Source organism: Hemitrygon akajei, chromosome 22 (genome assembly GCF_048418815.1).
Source record: "Hemitrygon akajei chromosome 22, sHemAka1.3, whole genome shotgun sequence".
Taxonomy (NCBI): domain Eukaryota; kingdom Metazoa; phylum Chordata; class Chondrichthyes; order Myliobatiformes; family Dasyatidae; genus Hemitrygon; species Hemitrygon akajei.
In genome coordinates this window covers 56,041,122-56,060,652 of record NC_133145.1, presented here as the reverse complement: position 1 = coordinate 56,060,652, position 19,531 = coordinate 56,041,122, and the positions used below count along the sequence as shown (strand labels likewise).

The window sequence follows — 19,531 nt, the reverse complement described above, 5'->3', positions numbered from 1 at the left end:
TCCGTCTTCCCCGTGGATTGCGTGGGTTTCCTCTGGGTGCTCCAGTTTCCTCCCGCGGTTCAAAGACATACCAGTTAGTAGCTTAACTGCTCATTGTAAATTATCCTGAGATAGGGTTAGAGATTGCTGGCAGCATGCTCGAAGGTCTAGAAAGGCCTAATCAGCAGTGTATCTATCAATTAGTAAATAAAATTGCTAGGAGTCACACACGAGTGGACTCTCTCCAGAATAGAGTACAGTATATGTCAAATAACAGCTTTAAAGTAATGTTCTCCAGGGATCCAGCATATCAAAATTAATTTCACAAACTCACGCTTTCATAATTTTCATATGTTTTATAGCTGAACTGTCTGGGCTCGAACATAAATCCTGACCCAAATTTATTTAATTTGTGGCTCTATACCCAGTTATTATTCATCATATTTTCCCTTGACATCTGGGCTTACATGAGCTAAATTGGTTGGGCATTTATAGGACCAGCAGTCTTCACTTTTACTTTAAACATAAAAAACTGATGCCACGTTGAAGGCTGATAGTGTAAAACATGGGAAATAAGACAATTTTTCCAGGTGGTCTTTGGTAAGGTGCCTTTGCAGGAGAACTAGTGGGAAATGGCATGTACACCAGACAAGAGGAAGGCAGTGGATTTGTAAAGAGCATTAAGCTGTGGCAGATGGAGTGTACTGCAGAGATCAGCTCTGGTCTATAAAATGATGTGAACTTGGAAACAATGCAAACTTGATAAATCTTCATTTCTCGTGGAAATAGTGAGTGCAGTTACCTCGCTGAATCACACCTGCACTGGTCTTTTATTCCATGTTAACTGATGTTCAATATTATAGATTAGTTTTGAATTAGTTCAAACACAAAATGCTGGAGGAACTCAACAGGTCAGGTAGTATGAACAAAGATGGAAAAAGAGTCGATGCTTTGGGCCAAAACTTGGCCCAAAACATTGATTCTTTATTCTTCTCCATACATGCTGCCTGACCTGCTGGGTTCCTCCAGCATCTTGCGTATGTTGTTCTGGATTTCCAGCATCTGAAGAATAGTTTGTACTTATTGCAACCTACCCCTATGTTCTTACAAACTGCACAATATAATGAAAATAATTTATCTTAATTGCACAAATTTCACCTGAAGTAAGGAGTTTATAAAGGAACAATCTCAGCACTTATTAATAATGGGGCACCCCGACTATAGGACAGGGACTGCCATAATTGCTCTTAAAATGAAATACGCCCTATGGATGTAATTAAGTTAAATAAATAAAGCAGTCATTTACTTTATTTTACTATCAGTCATTCTGCCCACATGGTGCCAGATTAATAAAACTATTTAGCTTAGCCAACTAATTTTTCATATGCTTAGAATCAGACCAGAATTAATGTAAAAGGAAAACAGTACTCCTTAGAAAAGTTTTAAATCATCAGATACTGATATAAACCCTCTTCAACAAGGCAACAGCTACTGAATTTAGACAGGTGGGAAGTTCTCATCTGGCAATTTTTGCTCTCAACACAGAATCTCAATTCAAAGTTCAAAGTAAATTTATTATCAAAGTACATATACGTCACGACATTCAACTCTGAGATTTATTTTTCTTGCGGGCATACTCAATAAATCAAGGAAATGTAATAGAATCAATCCCAATAGGACGGACAACAAACTGTGCAAATTGAAAAGAAAGAAAAAGAAACTATAGTAATAAATAATTAAGTAATAAATGCCAAGAGCACGAGATAAAGAGTACTTGAAAATGAGTCTATATGTTGTGGGTACAGTTCAGTGATGGGGCGGGTAAAGTTGTATAAAATTATCCCCACTGGTTCAGGAGCCTGATGGTTGAGGATTAATAACAGCTCCTGAACCTGGTGGTGTGGGTCCTGAGACTCCTGTACCTTTTTCCTGTGGCTGCAGAGATAAGACAGCATGACCTGGGTGGTGGGGGACCTTGGGGGACTGGCTTTCCTGTGTCAGCGCTCTGTACAGATATGCTCAATGCCCAGCATTGCCAAGTACAATGATCCACAATATATAGAAGTGGATCTGCTGGTGTGTGGTCTATGGAGTGTGAAACAGAAAGCCTCAGCCAATCAAGTGAGCTTCAAAGTTTCTCCTTCTCCATCCATTTTGTTTCCTATTTCCTAGGTCGGATTTGACACAGTGTGGAGTGGTGAAGTGAAAAGGCCTGACATATCCCTGTTTCTGTGTTGCCCACACGAAGTTCAAAGAATTTTATCGGTATGTTTGTTACCATATATAATCCTGAGATTCATTTCCTTGCAAGCATTCACAGAACAAAGATACAACACAGAATCAATGAAAATTTACACTCAAAGACTGACATACAACCAATGTGAAAATGAAGACAAACTGTCAAATACAAAAGGAAAAACAAATAGTATTGATAACAATAATAAATAATAAATAATAAAAGTAATACTGAGAACGAGTGTGGTAGAGTCCTTGAAAGTGAGTCTGTAGACTGCAGAATCAGTTCAGTGATGAGGCAAGTGAAGTTACTGACACTGGTTCAAGAGCTTGATGGTTGAAGGGTAGTAACTGTTCCCGAACTTGGTGTCATGGGACCTCCTTCCTGATGGCAGCAATGAGAAGTGAGTACGGGTTGGATGGTGGGGGTCCTCGATGATGATGCTGCTTTCTTGTGGCAGCGCTCCTTGTCGATGTGCTCAAATGGGAGCTCAGTGTTCGGGTGAGCAAACTTATTGATACAGGTTCAGGAGCCTGGTAGTTGAAGGGTAATAACTGTTCCTGAACCTGGTGATGTGGGACCTAAGGTTCCTGTACCTCCTTCCTGATGACGGCAGTGAGAAGAGAGCATTGCCTGGATGGTGATGACGGATGCTGCTTTGCTGTGACAATGCTCCTGTGTCTTCTGTGCCACCTTCCTTGCCCCAGTGAAAATAACAGTGGGCCGAGACCAAACGAAAGACATCAGGCCGTGGTTCAAATATGGTAGGAGCAGGGAATGGCTATGCTGGGGTTTGAGGGTGCAAGATGGAGGAGAAATATGAAGCTACAGTGGCTGGTACTCCACCTTGTGCAAAAAGGTAAGAAGAAACCAACAGATAATGGTAGAGTCCCTTTAGAACAGCGATGAGGAGGCGTTTCTGTAACAAGAGGGTGCTGAATCTACCAGAGTATATTTAAAATGGTGGCTGATAGGTTCTTGAATATTAAGGACTTCAAAGGTTATGGGAAGAAGGCAGGTGAATGGGGTAAAGGGGGATAATAAATCAGCCATGATGGAATGGTGGAGCAGGCTCGATGGGCTGAATGGCACACCGCTGTTCCTCTGTCTTATGGTCGAAGTGTGAAAGCATGGAGCAAAACTTTATCAGCTTCACAGAACAGGTAGCAATGATGGGACAAAGCAGAACTGGGGTGGGGGAAATGGAGTGGAAGAGAGAGAAACTGAAGTATCTATGAACAGACGTAACTTAGACTCACAGACATTTCAGGCAACAGCAACCAGATTAGAAAGTTAGAAATTTAATTTTGCAAAATACTACTACTGTTACTTTAAAGGTGACTCATAACATTTGTATATACCCAGAAACACTAATGACACTGGAAATATGTGAATAGGACTGAATACCAGGACTTAAAACACAGACCTTTCTTAGACGATAGGAAGGGACAAAATTACTTTGGTTGCAAACTCTGGAATAAACTAAGTACAAAATGCCCTGGCATATACAACCTGTTGTGAGAATGTATTATCTCAAAGAGTTACTCACCCCGACTCGATAACTTACCCAACTTGATGAATGTGTGCTCCCTTACTGGTAGGGCTGGCTGGTGCTGACTGTGTCAGGTTTGTGGAGTCCAGGATGCGCTGTGGTCGGGCATTAACTGTAGCCTGCATGGAAATAGTCAGAAAAGGAGTCACATTTTAATACAGTGACAAATTCACACAGCAAAGCTGGCACTAAATGTAAACACAAGAGATTGTGCAGATGCTGGAATTTCAGAATAACACACACAAAATGTTGGAGTAACTCAGCAGGTCAGGCAGCATCTATGGAAAAGAGCAAACAGTCTATGTTTCAGGCAGAGACCCTTCTTCAGTCCTGTTTACACTTTTCCACAGATGCTGCTGCCCGGCCTGCTGCATTCTTCCATCATTTTGTGTGTGTGTTGTCTTAGCTACTATTAGCTATTCTATTTTATTGGAAAAGTGCTGAGCAGTCCAAAATTCCAGTTAATTTGTTATAATATGCCAGCTATGAAAATTGAACTAAGAAATTGTATCTGTTCTGGAAAATGTTCCTGCAAGGCAAAATTCAGGACATTAAGTAAAAGGCTTCCCTTCCACACTTGATGGAGTGAATGGGGAGAGGATGTTTCCTATGGTGGGAGAGTCTAAGAGCAGAGGATACAGCCTCAGAATAGAGGGGTGTCCTTTTAGAATAGCGATGAGGAGGAATCTTTTCAGCCAGAGAGTGGTGAATCTGTGCAATTCTTTGCCTCAGGCAGCTGTGGAGGCCAAGTCTTTAAATATATTTAAGGCAGAGATTGATAGATTCTTGATTGGTCAGGGCATGAAGTATAACGATGGGCTAAGCACACATCCCTAAGTGTTGATATCAGCGAGGTGCAGATGTTATTTCCGATCTACACAGATTGAGGTCTTCTGATTAGGAAGTCTAGGGTCTAGTTGCAGAGGGATATAGAAAGGCTCACATTTTGGAGGATTTAAAATCAGAACTGTAGGAATAATTGTGTTGAACACTGAGCTATAGTCGACAAACAGCACACCGATATAGATGTCCAGGTGACCATGGCCATGTGAAGAGCCACTGAGCTCACATCCACCACAGACCTGTTGTGGCGATATGCAGATTAGAGTGGGTCTAGGTACCTGCTGAGACAGGAGTTAATTCTAGCCACAACCAATCTCTCAAAGCACCTTATCATCTAGATACGGGCGCTACTGGACGATAGTCATTAAGGCAGCTCACCCTGCTCTTCTATGCAACTGGTATAATTGTTGCTCTTCTGAAGCAGGTGGGAACTTCTGACTGCAGCAATGAGAGATTTGAACACCACTGCCAGTTGGTTGGCACAGGTTTACAGAGCCCTACTGGGTACTCCATCAGGGCCTGTCTCCTTGCGATAGTTCCCTATCCTTCAAGACAGAGATCACTGGGTCACCACGTGCTGCAGGGAGTTTTATTCTCCCTTTCAAAGCATGGATTAAAGGCATTGAGCCTATCTGGGAATGAAGCATCACTGCCATTCATGATGTTAGGTTTCGCTTTGTAGGAAGTACCTTTTGATAGATAGATAGATAGATAGATACTTTATTCATCCCCATGGGGAAATTCAACATTTTTTCCAATGTCCCATACACTTGTTGTAGCAAAAACTCATTACATACAATACTTAACTCAGTAATAATATGATATGCATCTAAATCACTAACTCAAAAAGCATTAATAATAGCTTTAAAAAAAAGTTCTTAAGTCCTGGCAGTTGAATTGTAAAGCCTAATGGCATTGGGGAGTATTGACCTCTTCATCCTGTCTGAGGAGCATTGCATCGACAGTAACCTGTCGCTGAAACTGCTTCTCTGTCTCTGGATGGTGCTATGTAGAGGATGTTCAGGGTTTTCCATAATTGACCGTAGCCTACTCAGCGCCCTTCGCTCAGCTACCGATGTTAAACTCTCCAGTACTTTGCCCACGACAGAGCCCGCCTTCCTTATCAGCTTATTAAGACGTGAGGCGTCCTTCTTCTTAATGCTTCCTCCCCAACACGCCACCACAAAGAAGAGGGCGCTCTCAACAACTGACCTATAGAACATCTTCAGCATCTCACTGCAGACATTGAATGATGCCAACCTTCTAAGGAAGTACAGTCGACTCTGTGCCTTCCTGCACAAGGCATCTGTGTTGGCAGTCCAGTCTAGCTTCTCGTCCAACTGTACTCCCAGATACTTGTAGGTCTTAACCTGCTCCACACATTCTCCATTAATGATCACTGGCTCCATATGTCTTTTTTTTTGAGCTGCATCGGATCTGGAGTAGGAATTATTTTGCTCCTTTTATACTTGTGTACGGGAAATGATAATAAACAATCTTGTATCTTGAACAGTTGCCTTGATTGGTATGGTAAGATAGTTGAGCAAGAAAATGAGTCCAACTGAGGGACAATGCGTGGGGTGCTATCATCTGCACTTTCTCCTCAAATAACAATGCGAACCAGTCTTTGAGGTACTAAACTTTTGAGATACTTAAAACTAATTAAAAAAGAGTTGCTGGCATATCTATATTCATTTAACTCCCAACTTATTTGATGTAAATAGCTGATTTTAGAATTTAACTTTGCTTCTATAACTCTCGCTTGTAACACTAAATTCAAATGTACAGTAAATGCAATTTCTGACAAGAGTAGGAATTAGTCAATTTTTTCTTTATCATGAATTTCAGTATTTATACATTAGAGATGACTAGAATAAGCTACTATTAAAACTTGCATTAACAAACACATAACTACAATAATGGCAGCATGAAGCTCAATTGAAACATACGGTAAAATGATAAAAAAAAACACTAATTGCCTGTACTTAAAACATCCCATGTTTTGCCCATCAGTAAATATTATCTAGTTGGTAAGAACACGATTCCACAGAAACAATATTGATTTCTGTTGTAAGAGGAAACAGATTATCTCCATACTGATTTTAAAATCTATTGTATGTGCACTGCAATTATGGTCAATAGAGTTGTCAGAATTAGAATCACATTTAATATCACTGACTTATGTCATGAAATTTGTTGTTTTGTGCCAGTAGTAAATGCAATACATAATAACTATAAAGTACAATAAGAAATATAGGTAAACAATAAATTAAAAATGCAAAAAGAGTTAAAATCGGGAGGTAGTGTTCAGGTGTTGGTTCACTGTCAGTTCAGAAATCTGATGGCGGAGGGGAGGAAGTTGCTCCTAAAACGTTGAGGGTCTCCAATAAAAGAAGCTAGCATCTTCACTGCCATATTTCTTTCTCTTAATGCATAGCAACATTCTGCAGTACTTTGCTCTTACATTGTGTTTTTTTTCCTCTTTATTAGCTATGTGGAGAAGGAATATACAGGCAACTGGTCAGCACTACCTGCCAAGTTTGTAAACATAAGAGATTCTGCAGATGCTGGAAGTCCAGATCAACATACACACACAAATGGCTGGAGGAACTTAGCAGGTCAGGCAGCATCAATGAAGAGGAATAAACAATTAATGCTTGTCTATCACCTCCCTCTGGTGCCCATTCTCCTTCCCTTTCTCCCAAGGTCCACTTTCCTCTCCTATTAGACTCATTCTTCTTCAAACCTTTTACCTTTTCCACCTATCACCTCCCAACTTCTTACTTTATCCCTCCCTTCCCCCATCTACTAAACTTCCACCTTACCTTGCTTCACCTTTCACATCTTTCATAGTAAATTGAGGTTAATTATTTCCTTAGCAATGATAAAGTTTCTCTTTAAATGGTCCAAGATGAAGATATTAAAGATCAGCTTTATTTGTCACATCTACATCAAAACATACAGTAAATGTGTTGTTGGCATCAAATCAAATCAGCAAGGATTGTGCTGGGCAGCCTGCGAGTATTACCATGTTTCTGGAGCTAACAGAGCATGCCCACACTCATTCAGCCTAATGATACTGTATGTCATTGGAATGTGGGGGAAGCCCATAAAGTCAAGGTGAGAACATACAAACTCCTTACAGAGAACAGTGGGAATCGAACTCCAATCTTACAACTGACGTGCTGTAAACCACTACACTACCATGCCAGCTCAGCTATCTGCATTCATCGTTCTAGCACTCAATGTGGTCCTAAAGCAAAAATTACACATGGGTAGGTGGGATTTATGCCAAGTTACAATAAAATATTACTGCAATGACAATAGCAATGATCAGATTTACAACCTGCATTAGGTATGAAGACAGTAAGAGTTAGTTGTCAATATCTTCTTTGATAAACTGTCACCTTGTCATGGTGGAGAAGCTTGTGAGTTCCTAAGATCCCAACAGTCATACCTTCTAGAGCTTAGCCCCTGCTAGGGTCACTCATGGTGTTAAGTTCAAGGGGAAGGTTTGAGATAAAGAGTGATCCAACCAAGACCTCAGTGGGGGAGCTGGCGGAAGACAATGACAGTGAAGCTGGAGGAAGGCTGCAGCAGAGAAGGGTCTTCAATCATTTTACATCCATACCACTGGATCCTGACCCTGATCAAGGGCTGTGTGGTGGTTGCTCGTGCACCTAGCCTCCCCACGTCAAACAAAGTCACGCACAGGTGTTCTCCAGTCAGCAACATGGATAGATGAGCCCAGAGAGGGAGGAGGCTGGTAAAAGTGTTGAAGGTTGGGGACTTGTGAGAGAGTGGAAGGAGGGGCTGTGGGCTTAAAACTTAGAGTGAAGGGATGTGGTAACATGGGGAACTGGGGTGTGAAGATTCAAAGGGAGGTAGGGTAACAGAAGGAGAAAAGCATACCTTAGCCATATACATTTGAATTAAGACCCACGCAACAAATTATAGTCTCTACTCATCTTAGCCCCCTTGTTACTGAGTTAAGATCTCAAAGTGTTATGGTGTGCAATTGCACGCAAGGAATTCCCACTCAATGGGACTCTGCCTAGCACTTGGCTAACACCATGAACATGCCACAAACAGGGCCCTTAATTTTTAACTAGCACCTGCAAACAAAATATGTTATTTCTCATGGCAGCTAAAGCAATTTTGCTCAGAAGCCCTGAACAAAAAACAGATTAAGGAAATGCGTAAAAATAATGTGGCTGTTATTGAGGATTTCAACTTCCCTGATATAAACTGGGACCTTCTTAGTGCAAGAGGTTTAGATGGAGCAGAATTTAAGTGTATACATGAGGGTTTAGTAAATCGATATGCAGATGGTCCAACTAGAGGAGTGGCTGTACTGAACCTGGTGTTAGGTAATGAGCTTGGCCAGGTGACTGACCTATCAACGGGTGAGCAGTTAGGGAACAGTGACCACAACACCTAAACTTTCAAGATAGCTATAGATAAAGATAGGTAAGGTGCTTGTGGAAGAGTTTTAAATTGGAGCAGGGGAAATTACATTAGGCAGGAACTAAGAAGCATTAATTGGGAACACCTTTATTCTGACAAGTCCACATCAGATCTGTGGTGGGTGTTTAAAGATCAAGTGCACAGAGCACAGAAAGGTATGTTCCTGTTAGAAGGAAGGACAAAGATGGAAAGACAAGAAAACCTTGGATGCCCAGAAAGGTGATGAATTTAGTTGAGAAGAAAAACGAAATGCAAAGTTTCAGAAATTAGGATTAAAAAAAGCACATATGGATTATAAAGAAGCCAGAGAAGAACAAAAGAAGGTAATTAGGAAAGCCAGGAGGAGCCATGAAAAGTTTTTGGCAGAGAGGATTAAGGTGAACTCCCAAGGCATTTTATACATAGGTCAAGAGCAAGAGGTTAACTAAGAAGAGGGTAGGACCACTCAAGGATAAAGACAGAAACATTTGCTTGGATGCAGAGAATGTGAGCGAGGTATTTAATAAGTATTTTGTTTTAGTATTTACCAACGAAAAGGACATGGAAGACCAGGAGGTCAGTGCTGAGTGTATAAATATGACTAGGAGGAGGAAGTGCTGGGCCACCTAATGATATTAAGGTGGATAAGTCCCCACGGCTTGATGGGATTTACCCCAGGTTATTGAAGGAGGCAAGAGACAAGATTGCAGGGGCCTTGACCAGTATCTTCATGTCTTTTTTAGCCACAGGTAAAGTCCTGGAGGACTGGTGAGTGTCTAATATTGTACCTCTATATATAAAGGGAAGAAGGGAAAATCCTGGAAACTATAGACTGGTGTGTCTCATGTCCGTTGTAGGGAAATTGGTGGAGAAAATTCTTAGGGATCGGATATATGAGCATTGGAAAACCCATGAAATAATTAGGGAGAGCCAGAATGGCTTTGTGTGGGACAGGTCATGTCTTATCAACTTGATTAAGTTTTTTGACAAAGTGATGAAAGAGATTGATGAAGGTAGGGCAGTGGATGTTTACCTGGATTTAATAAGATGTTTGACAGTTCCTTATGGGAAGCTAATCCATAAGATTAAGATGCATGGGATTCGCTGTGAATTGACTGTTTGGATTCAGAACTGGCTTGCTCATAGAAAGTGGGGTAATGGTTGAAGGAACTCATTTGAGCTGGAGGTCTGTAATTAGCGGTGTGCTGCAGAGATCTGCTCCGGGACCTCTGCTGTTTGTGATGTATGTAAATGTCCTGGATGAAAACGTAGTTGGTGGGTTTGTAAATTTGCGGAAGATACCAAGAGTGGTGGAGCTGTGGATAGCGTAGAAGTCTGGCAAAGAATACAGCTTGATTATAGATCAATCTCATATATGGGCAGAGAAATGGCAGATGGAGCTTAACCCAGAAAAATGTGAGGTGTTGCACCTTGATGGGGCAAATGCAAGAAGACAGTACACTGTTGTCAAGATCCTTAACCCAGGATCTTGGGATCCAAGTTCATAGCTCCTTGAAAGTGGCTACACAGGTTGATAAGGTGGTTAAGGCGGCTTATGGACTGCTTGCTTTTATTAGTCGAGGCACAGAGTTCAAAAGACAAGAAACCACGTTGCAATTTTATAAAAGTCTGGTTAAGCCACATCTGGAGGATTGCCCCACTAAAGGAAGGATGTTGAGGGTGCAGAAGAGATTTATCAAGATGGTTTAGAGGGCAAGTGCTGCCATGACAGGCTGGACTAACTTGGGTTGCTTTCTTTGGAGCAGCTGAAGTTGAGGGGAGATCTGAAGGAGGTTTACAAGATTACGGGAGGCAGAGGCAGGGAATATCCTTCTCCCAGGCTAGAAATGTCTAATACCAGAGGGCATGCATTGGAGGTGAGAGGGGTAGGTTCAAAGGGTATGTGAGGGTAAGTTTTTTTTTTACCCAGAGTGATGGATGCCTGGAATGCGTTGCGTGGTATGGTGATAGAGGCAAATGCATCAGAGGCTTTTAAGAGGTGTTTAGATTAGCACACGACTGAAAGGAAGATGAAGGGATGTGGATATTGTGTGGGTAGGAGGGATTAGTTTTTCCCAGAGGGGGTTTTGGTATACTTTGTAGTTGGTTTGGCACAACATTGGGAGCTGAAGAACGTGTTCACATGCTGTACTGTTCTAGGTTTGGAATGCCAAGATGCTGAACAAAGTAAGTGGTGCACTTCAAGTGTTACTGTTTCTTTTTGTAAAAGCAAAATACAGATAACGATTACATTAATTTGAGGGAAGCTGCAGATCAAAGGAAAGAGATATCTGGTATTGTTTGTGGTGCTCACATTGTTCATAAGTGTCTACAAACAGTAGCTGACTGTCTTCCACTCAGAATACTTGAGTGCTTATGTAGCACTGAGAGACACACTGAAAGCCAGTTAGTGAGCCTTGAGCTTTCTATATTGCTAGAATAGGAATACATGGCTTTTATCTCATGGAACAATTCTGGGCATAATTTTAATTGAGTTTTGAGGGACTGAAAGTACATTGCTTATTGCACAGAAAAACAACTTTAATGACAGTAGCTTGCATTCACGGTAGATAACTGGCCGTTGTTCATACATTGGTTGAGGCTTGGAGAAGAACATGAATCACTAGTGACTACACTGTAGACCCATGTTCTTCACGAAAATTGAACAGAGGTGCTTACAGGAATGCTTGCCACATTATACATAAATACAATCTAACATTGTTCGGTTCTCAAATTATTATATTTTCCCGTATTTTCATGTAGCTCAGGAGGCCATTATTCGACCTGTTGTCAATGCCAGCTCTCAGAGCAATCTGATTAGTTCACTTCAAACATTTCTCATGGCAGTTAAAGCAATATTGCTCACAACTCTCAAACAACCCATTCTTTCTCACAAGGCCAGGTTCTTTCTGATTCTTGCTTCGCCTAACTACAAAAGGAGACACTTAAAGTGGCCAATGAACTTATTAGCCAGCATGTTTTTGGAGTTTATTTTACATTTTATATTTATTTAGAGATACAGCACAGTAACAGGCCCTTCTGGCTGAACAAGTCTGCACCACCCAAATGACCAATTGCCCTACTAGTCCATACATCTTGGGAAGTGGGAGGACACTGGAACACCTGGAGGAAGCCCAGGTGGTCACAGGGAGAACGTACAAACTCCTTACAGATAGTCGGGAATTGAACCCAGTTCGCTGGCACTGTAAAGTGTGATTCTGACCTACATGCTTGGGAGGAAACGCAGAATCACATGGAGAATGTACAAATTCAAAGTAACACCAGGGGTCAGGATTCAATTTGGATCAATGGAGCTGTGAGAAAACATTACTACCCACTGTGGCACCCATGGTCAAAGATGGTGATCCAGTGAAGGAGGATTTTACAATGCAGTTGACAACTTTTCCTCCCAGCAGCACAGAGTTGTTCACTAACAGCTCTCTCTCTCTCCCCCCACCTCCGGATTTCCAGCATCTGCAGATTTTCTCCTGATAGTAGTTTGCCCAACGCTTTGCTGTAAGATCAGGTTCAATTCTCGCCGCTGCCTCTCAGAAGTCTGTATCTTTGAATTTGAATTTATTTTAATCTTACATCCATCCCACGATGAGAGGAAGTAAAAATCTTTGTGTTGATACTGTCACAATGTGCAGGCACTTATAAGTCTAACAGCTTATAGAAAGAAGCTGTCCTATAACCTATTGGTCCTGGCTTTAATGCTAGGGTACCGTTTGCCAGATAGAAGCAGCTGGAACAGTTTATGGTTGGGGTGACTGGTGTCCCCGGTGATCTTTCAGCCCTTATTTCTGCACATGTCCTCACTTGAGGGACATTCTCATCCAGAGATGTGCTGAGCTGTCTGTACCACTCTTCAGTGTCCAGTGATCAATGCTGGTGATCTGAGTATGCTTCCTCCAGGTGATCCAGTTTCCTTTGAGTTGTGGCTATGCGGGGAGGGAGGGAGAGAAGGGGAGAGGGCAGTAGAGGGGGGGAGAGAGGGGGAGAAAGAAAGCGAGAGGAGGGAGGGAGGGAGAGGGGGAGAGAGAGGGGGAGGGAGAGGGGGAGGGGGAGGGAGAGGGGGAGGGGGAGGGGGAGGGGGGAGGGGAATGGGGAGAGGGAGAGGGGAGAGACAGACACAGAGAGAGGGAGGGGGAGGGGGGAGAGGGAGATGAGACAGACAGAGAGAGAGGGGGGGGGGGGAGAGGGAGATAGACAACACTGGAAACCAGAGGCGTGGTGACAATTGCAGGCTGCCAGTGCAATCTTGCTGATTTGGTTTGACACAAATGACGCATTTCACCATGTGTTTCGATGTCCAAGTGACAAACAAAGCTAACCTTTACCTTACCAGCAGGAGTTGAATAAAATGCAAAGCAGCCATGGGTCCTGCTAGCCGAAGATTAATAGCTGAGAATTGTCTTTTTGATAAATGGGTAAATGTAAACCCAATAAACTTTCAAGCTGATGCCTGACTGGACTGCACAGAAGATACCCGTTTCTGAAAGATTGTGTGATGTTTTTCACGGGGTTTATGAAGATATGGTGGCAAGGATAACTGAGTGCATATTGGCAGTACATCTTCTGCTCATTGAGAGTCCCTTCCACAGTGAACACATTGTGGTCACCTGAAAAGTCTCATTTGAGTGTTTCAATAATGAATAACCTGATAAAAGAGTTCTACAGTAGAGAAAAAAATCACCATGCATTGAGCATGGTTAAAATCATAAACACAAGAGATTCCATGGATAAGGAAAATTCAAGATGCCCCTCCTCCTTCCCTTTCTGCCATGATTCACTCTCCTAACAGATTGCACCTTCAGCCCTTTAGCTTTTCCACCTATCACCTGCCACCTTCTCATTTCATTCCACCCTCCTCCCCCCCCACACCTGGCTTCACTGATCACCTTCCAGCCCATGTACTCCTCCCCCCACCCCACTTGCTTATTCTGGCTTCTTCCCCTTTCCTGGCACTGCCTGACCCGCTGAGTTTCTCCAGCGTTCTGCATCCGTAACATGGTTAAAATCAATAGCTGCTTATTTTTAATATTAGCAGAGATTCTTATTTCATGTTTTGATATTAAATGGAAGGCTTGGGTTTCACCTGCTTTTTTTCGATAATTATTACAATGCAGATGTGCACAGTGGGACTAATCCTTTTCGTTTTTCAAATATTGCTGCCCTGTGTCAAGATAGTGGAAAAACAGTTATCTTGAAGACAGAACAATGCGCAAGATTTTTAGGCCTAGAAAGATTGGACGTGGGGAGGAGGCTTTGAATAGCGGGAGTGTCTAGGACCAGAGAGCTTAGCCTAATAAATGAAGGATGTGCCTTAGAACAGAGTTGAGAAGGAATGCTTTCAGCCAGAGGATGGTGAATTTGTGGAAATCATCGCCACAGTTGGCTGTGCAGGCCACTCATTGAGTATATTTAAAGTGGAAGTTGATAGGTTCTTCATCTGTAAGGGGTCAAAGGTTACAGGGAGATGGCAAGAGAATGGTGTTGAGAGACATAATAAATCAGCCATTATTGAAAGGTGGAGCAGATTTGATGGGCCAAATTGTGCTCCCATGTCTTAAAGTCTAAAATGGTATGAGCAAGTTGGAGATGGAGTAGAGAGCAACTAAGCCATAAACGTGCTTATAATTTTTATGCCATGGAACCTTACCATTAACCATGAGGTCCGTGGACCCCAGGTTGGGAACTCCTGCTTTAGAGTATGGCCTTAATAAAGATTTTAAGTTGCAGCCACTTTTTAATATTGGTCAACTTTCATATATATGGTCTTGGTTGAATTCTGCTTTCTGCGAGTCATCATTCATTGCAATAAAACGGCTACTCCAAACTTCCTCAATATTCATGGAGGGTTTGATCGTCTCATCTTGTCTTCTGTAGTTCACAATATGACAAAGGAACTGGAAAAAGCAACAGTAGTCAGGGCTATAGCGTAGACATTAGAGAGTTGGATCAAAGTCTCAGATTGCTCTGGGAAGTTTTTCCTAGAAAGTAAACAAGCTTCCCTCAAATAGAAGTGCGGGGTGGGGAAACACCCTTTCAATGGATGAAAGGTCAAAATAAAACTTCAGAAAACAATTTGGAGACATCAATGATCTTTAAAAGTTTAGTCCCAACTGTCCTTAATAAATGAATAGAGGAGTCTGCTGAGATATGTTCAATGACAACAGAAGCAGTGACTTGGAATTAAGGATGGTTGGCTTCCACTTCAGTTCTGTAGTTTCACAGGTGGCTGATGAGGCTAATGTAGGACTTGATGACTCTGTTATAGGTGGTGGAGAAAGGAGCTTAATGGATGAGCAGGTAGATAGCTTGGGTGCTGGTAAAACAATGCCGTTTACACAGGGCTTCTGTGTGCTCACAATGAGTGGCCAAGAATCTCAATGCCATCCTGAATGTCCCTACACTTTGGACCAAAGATTCTCACAAAGCTGTGGGGAATGGTATATTTCTTTCACGGAGGCTTTGGGAACATCCACAAAACTTTCCCTCTGTCCACCCTCTAATAGTGCTCAGAATAGACCGATTTAGCAGCTGACTTAATGCAAACAGGCCCTCAATGTAATACCACACAGTTAACAATATATACGGGTGACGGTGAAGACCTGCAGTCAGCATCTGTGGACAGACAGATCAGTTATCATTTCACTTGTGAAGATAACCAAGACTTGCCGATTTGGAGTTGGCTGCAGAAAGGTTAAGTTCAAATCATTCCCCAAGGGTGAGAAAATGGAGTGACATGGGAGTTGAAGGAAATGAAGAGTGACAACAATTTGTAAAAGAAAGTTCACATCAACCAGTGAGAAGCCTGGTTGCATCACTGTCCAGTATGGAGGGGCACCTGCACAGGATCGGAAAAAGCTGCAGAGGGTTATAAACTCAGCCAGCCCCATCATGGCACTGTCCGCCCCACCATCAAGGACATCTTCAAGAGGAAATGCCTCAAAAAGGTGGCATCCATCATTAAAGACCCCCACACCACCCAGAACATGCCCTCTTCTCATTGCTAACATCGAGGTGATACAGCATTACACACACACACACACACACCCCCCCCCCCTTTAGGATCATCATCTTCCCCTCCACCATCAGATTTCTGAACAGACAATGAACTAACCCTTGAATACTGCCTCACTATGTTTCCCTCCCTTTTTGCACTACTTACTTAATTTCATATTTCTTAATATATTTTTATATATTTCTTTCATATATTGGCTTACAGTATTCCTTATATTTCTTATTCCAGTTATAGATTTTTATGCATTGCACTACACTGCTGCTGCAAAACAACATATTTCAGAACATATGCCAGTGATATTAAACTTGATTCTGAATTGACCATACAGGCCATTCAGTTCAAGGGCAATTTGAGATGGGCAATAAATTCTGGCATTGTCAACAAAGCAAACACTCCATGAATGAATAAATAAAAACAATTAACAGTCAGAACTTGACCTTTTAAAGTAGAACTTGACCTTTAGAAATAGAAAACGCATTATCAAGTTTTTTTTGCCTACAAAGGCCATTAACAGCCAAGTTTAATCTAATTATGTTCAGCTATTTACATGAGGGAACTCTGCTGTGTTTGTGTCTGGTCTGCAAATGTGGCACCACTGGCCAATCCTTCCCAGGCTGTGCAAACGATCGAAGCCAGTACAGTCCATGCTATCAGAGGGCACCGATAACAAGAGTGCAGAGCAGCAATTCAATCCAGATGTTGTCAGTTCAGCTCTGTACCATTTCATTTATACACTTAGTGGCCACTTTAATAGGAACTGGCTCTACCTAATAAAGTGACTACTGAGTGCATTTTCATACTCTTTTGCTACTGTTCAAGATTCGACGTGCTGCGCGTTCAGAGATGCTCTTCTGCACACCACTGTACCACTGTGGAATACGTGGTTATTTCAGTTCCTGTCACCTTGGACCTGTCTGGCCACTCCCCACTGACCTCCTTCGTTAACAAAGCATTTTCACCCACAGAATTGAGGCTCACTGGATTTTTTTTTTTTGTTTTTCGCACCATTTTCTATAAACTAGAGACTGCTGTCCTTGAATATCCCAAGAGATCAGCAGTTTCAGAGATACTCAAACCATCCCATCTGTCACCAATAATCATTCGATGGTAAAAGTCACTTAGATTATCTTTCTTCCCCATTCTGATGTCTCTTCTGAAGAACGTCTTGGCATGCTTTTCTGCATTGAGTAAGTGCCACATGATGACTGGCTTTGTGTCTGTGGACTCATTTTGTGAACTTCAGTTGTTTACTTGCTTTTATTATTTGCACGATTTATTTTTTTAAAATAGAAACATAGAAAACCTACAGCACAATACAGGCCCTTCAGCCCACAAAGTTGTGCTGAACACGTCCTTACCTTAGAACTACCTAGACTTACCCATAGCCTTCTATTTTCCTAAGCTCCATGTACCTATCCAGGAGTCTCTTAAAATACCCTATTGCATCCACTTCCAACACTGTCGCTGGCAGCCCATTCCACGCACTCACCACTCTCTGCTTAAAAAACTTAGCTCTGACACCTCCTCTGTACCTACTTCCAAGCACCTCAAAACTGCGCCCTCTCATGTTAGCCAGTTCAGGCCTGGAAAAAAGCCTCTGACTATCCACACGATCAATGCCTCTCATCATCTTGTACACCTCTATCAGGTCACCTCTCATCCTCCGCCGCTCCAAGGAGAAAAGGCCGAGTTCACTCAAGCTATTCTCATAAGGCATGCTCCCCAATCCAGGCAACATCCTTGTAAATCTCCTTTGCACCCTTTCTATGGTTTCCACATCCTTCCCATAGTGAGGTGACCAGAACTGAGCACAGTACTGCACACTCTGCACACTGGGTGTTTTGACAGCCTTTTTAAAAAATGGGCTGTATAGGATTCCTTTGTTTTGTGGCTGCCTCTAAGGAGATGAATCGCAATGTTGCATATAGTATACATACTTTGGATAACAAATGTATTTTAAACTTGAACTTTGAACATGATTGGCTGATTAGATATATGTGTTAACAAGCAGGTGTACAAATGTATCTAATATAGTGGCCACTGAGTATGTGTGAAGCCTACTGCATTCTTGAGCAGGGAAAAGAAAGGGAATACTTGCTAGTTCTTTCCTGTTTGCGAGTGGTGCACAGCTTGGGGAAAATGGTAGGATTTAATTCTCTGAGGAAAACAATTAAAAGAATAACAGGCGAGAAATGTCAAAGGGCTGTGTTCTGGCTATCAAAATACACTTACGATACTCTCTAACACAGTTGTAAAACAAAAAACTTCTTTGAGAGTGGCAAGATGGGAATCGAGTGTTCAAAGTTCAAAACTGGATGCCAGACAAGCTTTTCACTGTATCTCAGTACATGTGACAAGAAATCAATTCCAATTCTCAACCAAACCTCCTCACCCAATCCACAAATCCTTTCTACCACACAAAAACTGTCCCCCCTTGAACGGTTGGCTATTCATATTCCTGTGAATTACGGAGCGCCAATGCCCTCTGAATCAAGAAATATCTCCTTGTCTATCAAAGCTCAAAGTAAATTCATTATCAATGTACATATGTCAACATAAACTACTTTGAGATTCATTTTCTAGCAGGCATTCACAATAGAACAAAGAAATACAATAGATTCAATGAAAACTACAAAGACTGACAAACAACTAATGTGCAAAAGAAGACAAACTGCGCAAATATATAAAAAACTAAATAAATAATACTGAGAACATGAGTTGTAGAGTCCTTGAAAGTGAATCCAAAGGTTGTGGAATCAGATCAAAGCTGAAGTGAGTGAAGTTATCCAGGCTGGTTCTGGAGTCTGATGGTTGAAGAGTAAATACTGTTTATGAACCTGGTGGTGTGGGACCTCTTTCACAATGGCAGCTGCAAGACAAGAGCATGGCCTGGATGGTGGGGGTTCTTGATGACGGATGCTTTTTGCTTGTGGGATCGCTCCTTGCAGATTTGCTCAATGCTGGAGAGGGCTTTGCCTATGATGGAATGGGTTGTGTCCACCAGGTTTTGTAGGCTTAAAAATGGTTGAATATCTTGTTGGAGATTAATTTTGGGTGTTGCTGTACTGTTATCAAGCTGGATGCTGAAAACCAGCAGTAAAGAATAAGAAAAAAAACCCAAAATGACCACACGGCACAAATACATTTAGAGATGTGTGCAAAAATATTTTCAGCATGATTTTCAATCTTGCAAAACTTGCTTTCCCAAGGTTTCATAGATAAATTTCCAGGTCTTCATTCTATTATATTATTTGTAATACAAGTCCACTCTGAAAATATGGATAAACTACATTCAATATTATAGTTGGAATGAATAAAATACACAAAAAAGTCAAATGTGAAATATTTCTCTGACAAAAACTTCTTTTTTAATGATTCATCAGCTTCAGAATTTCAACTTTATTCATACAGGCAAAGACAGACAAGATGAGTAAAACAACTTGCAACT

At 41.7% G+C, this 19,531-nt stretch overlaps 1 protein-coding gene across 1 annotated transcript in view; it reads right to left on the bottom strand.

Moving 5' to 3' along the window:
- rptor (regulatory associated protein of MTOR, complex 1) overlaps positions 1 to 19,531 on the bottom strand; it is a 483,948-nt gene that overhangs the window by 116,361 nt on the left and 348,056 nt on the right. The window contains exon 22 of the mRNA XM_073026287.1: positions 3,783 to 3,886. Coding sequence (XP_072882388.1) covers positions 3,783 to 3,886 — 104 coding nt within the window. The remainder of the gene's footprint in view (positions 1 to 3,782; positions 3,887 to 19,531) is intronic.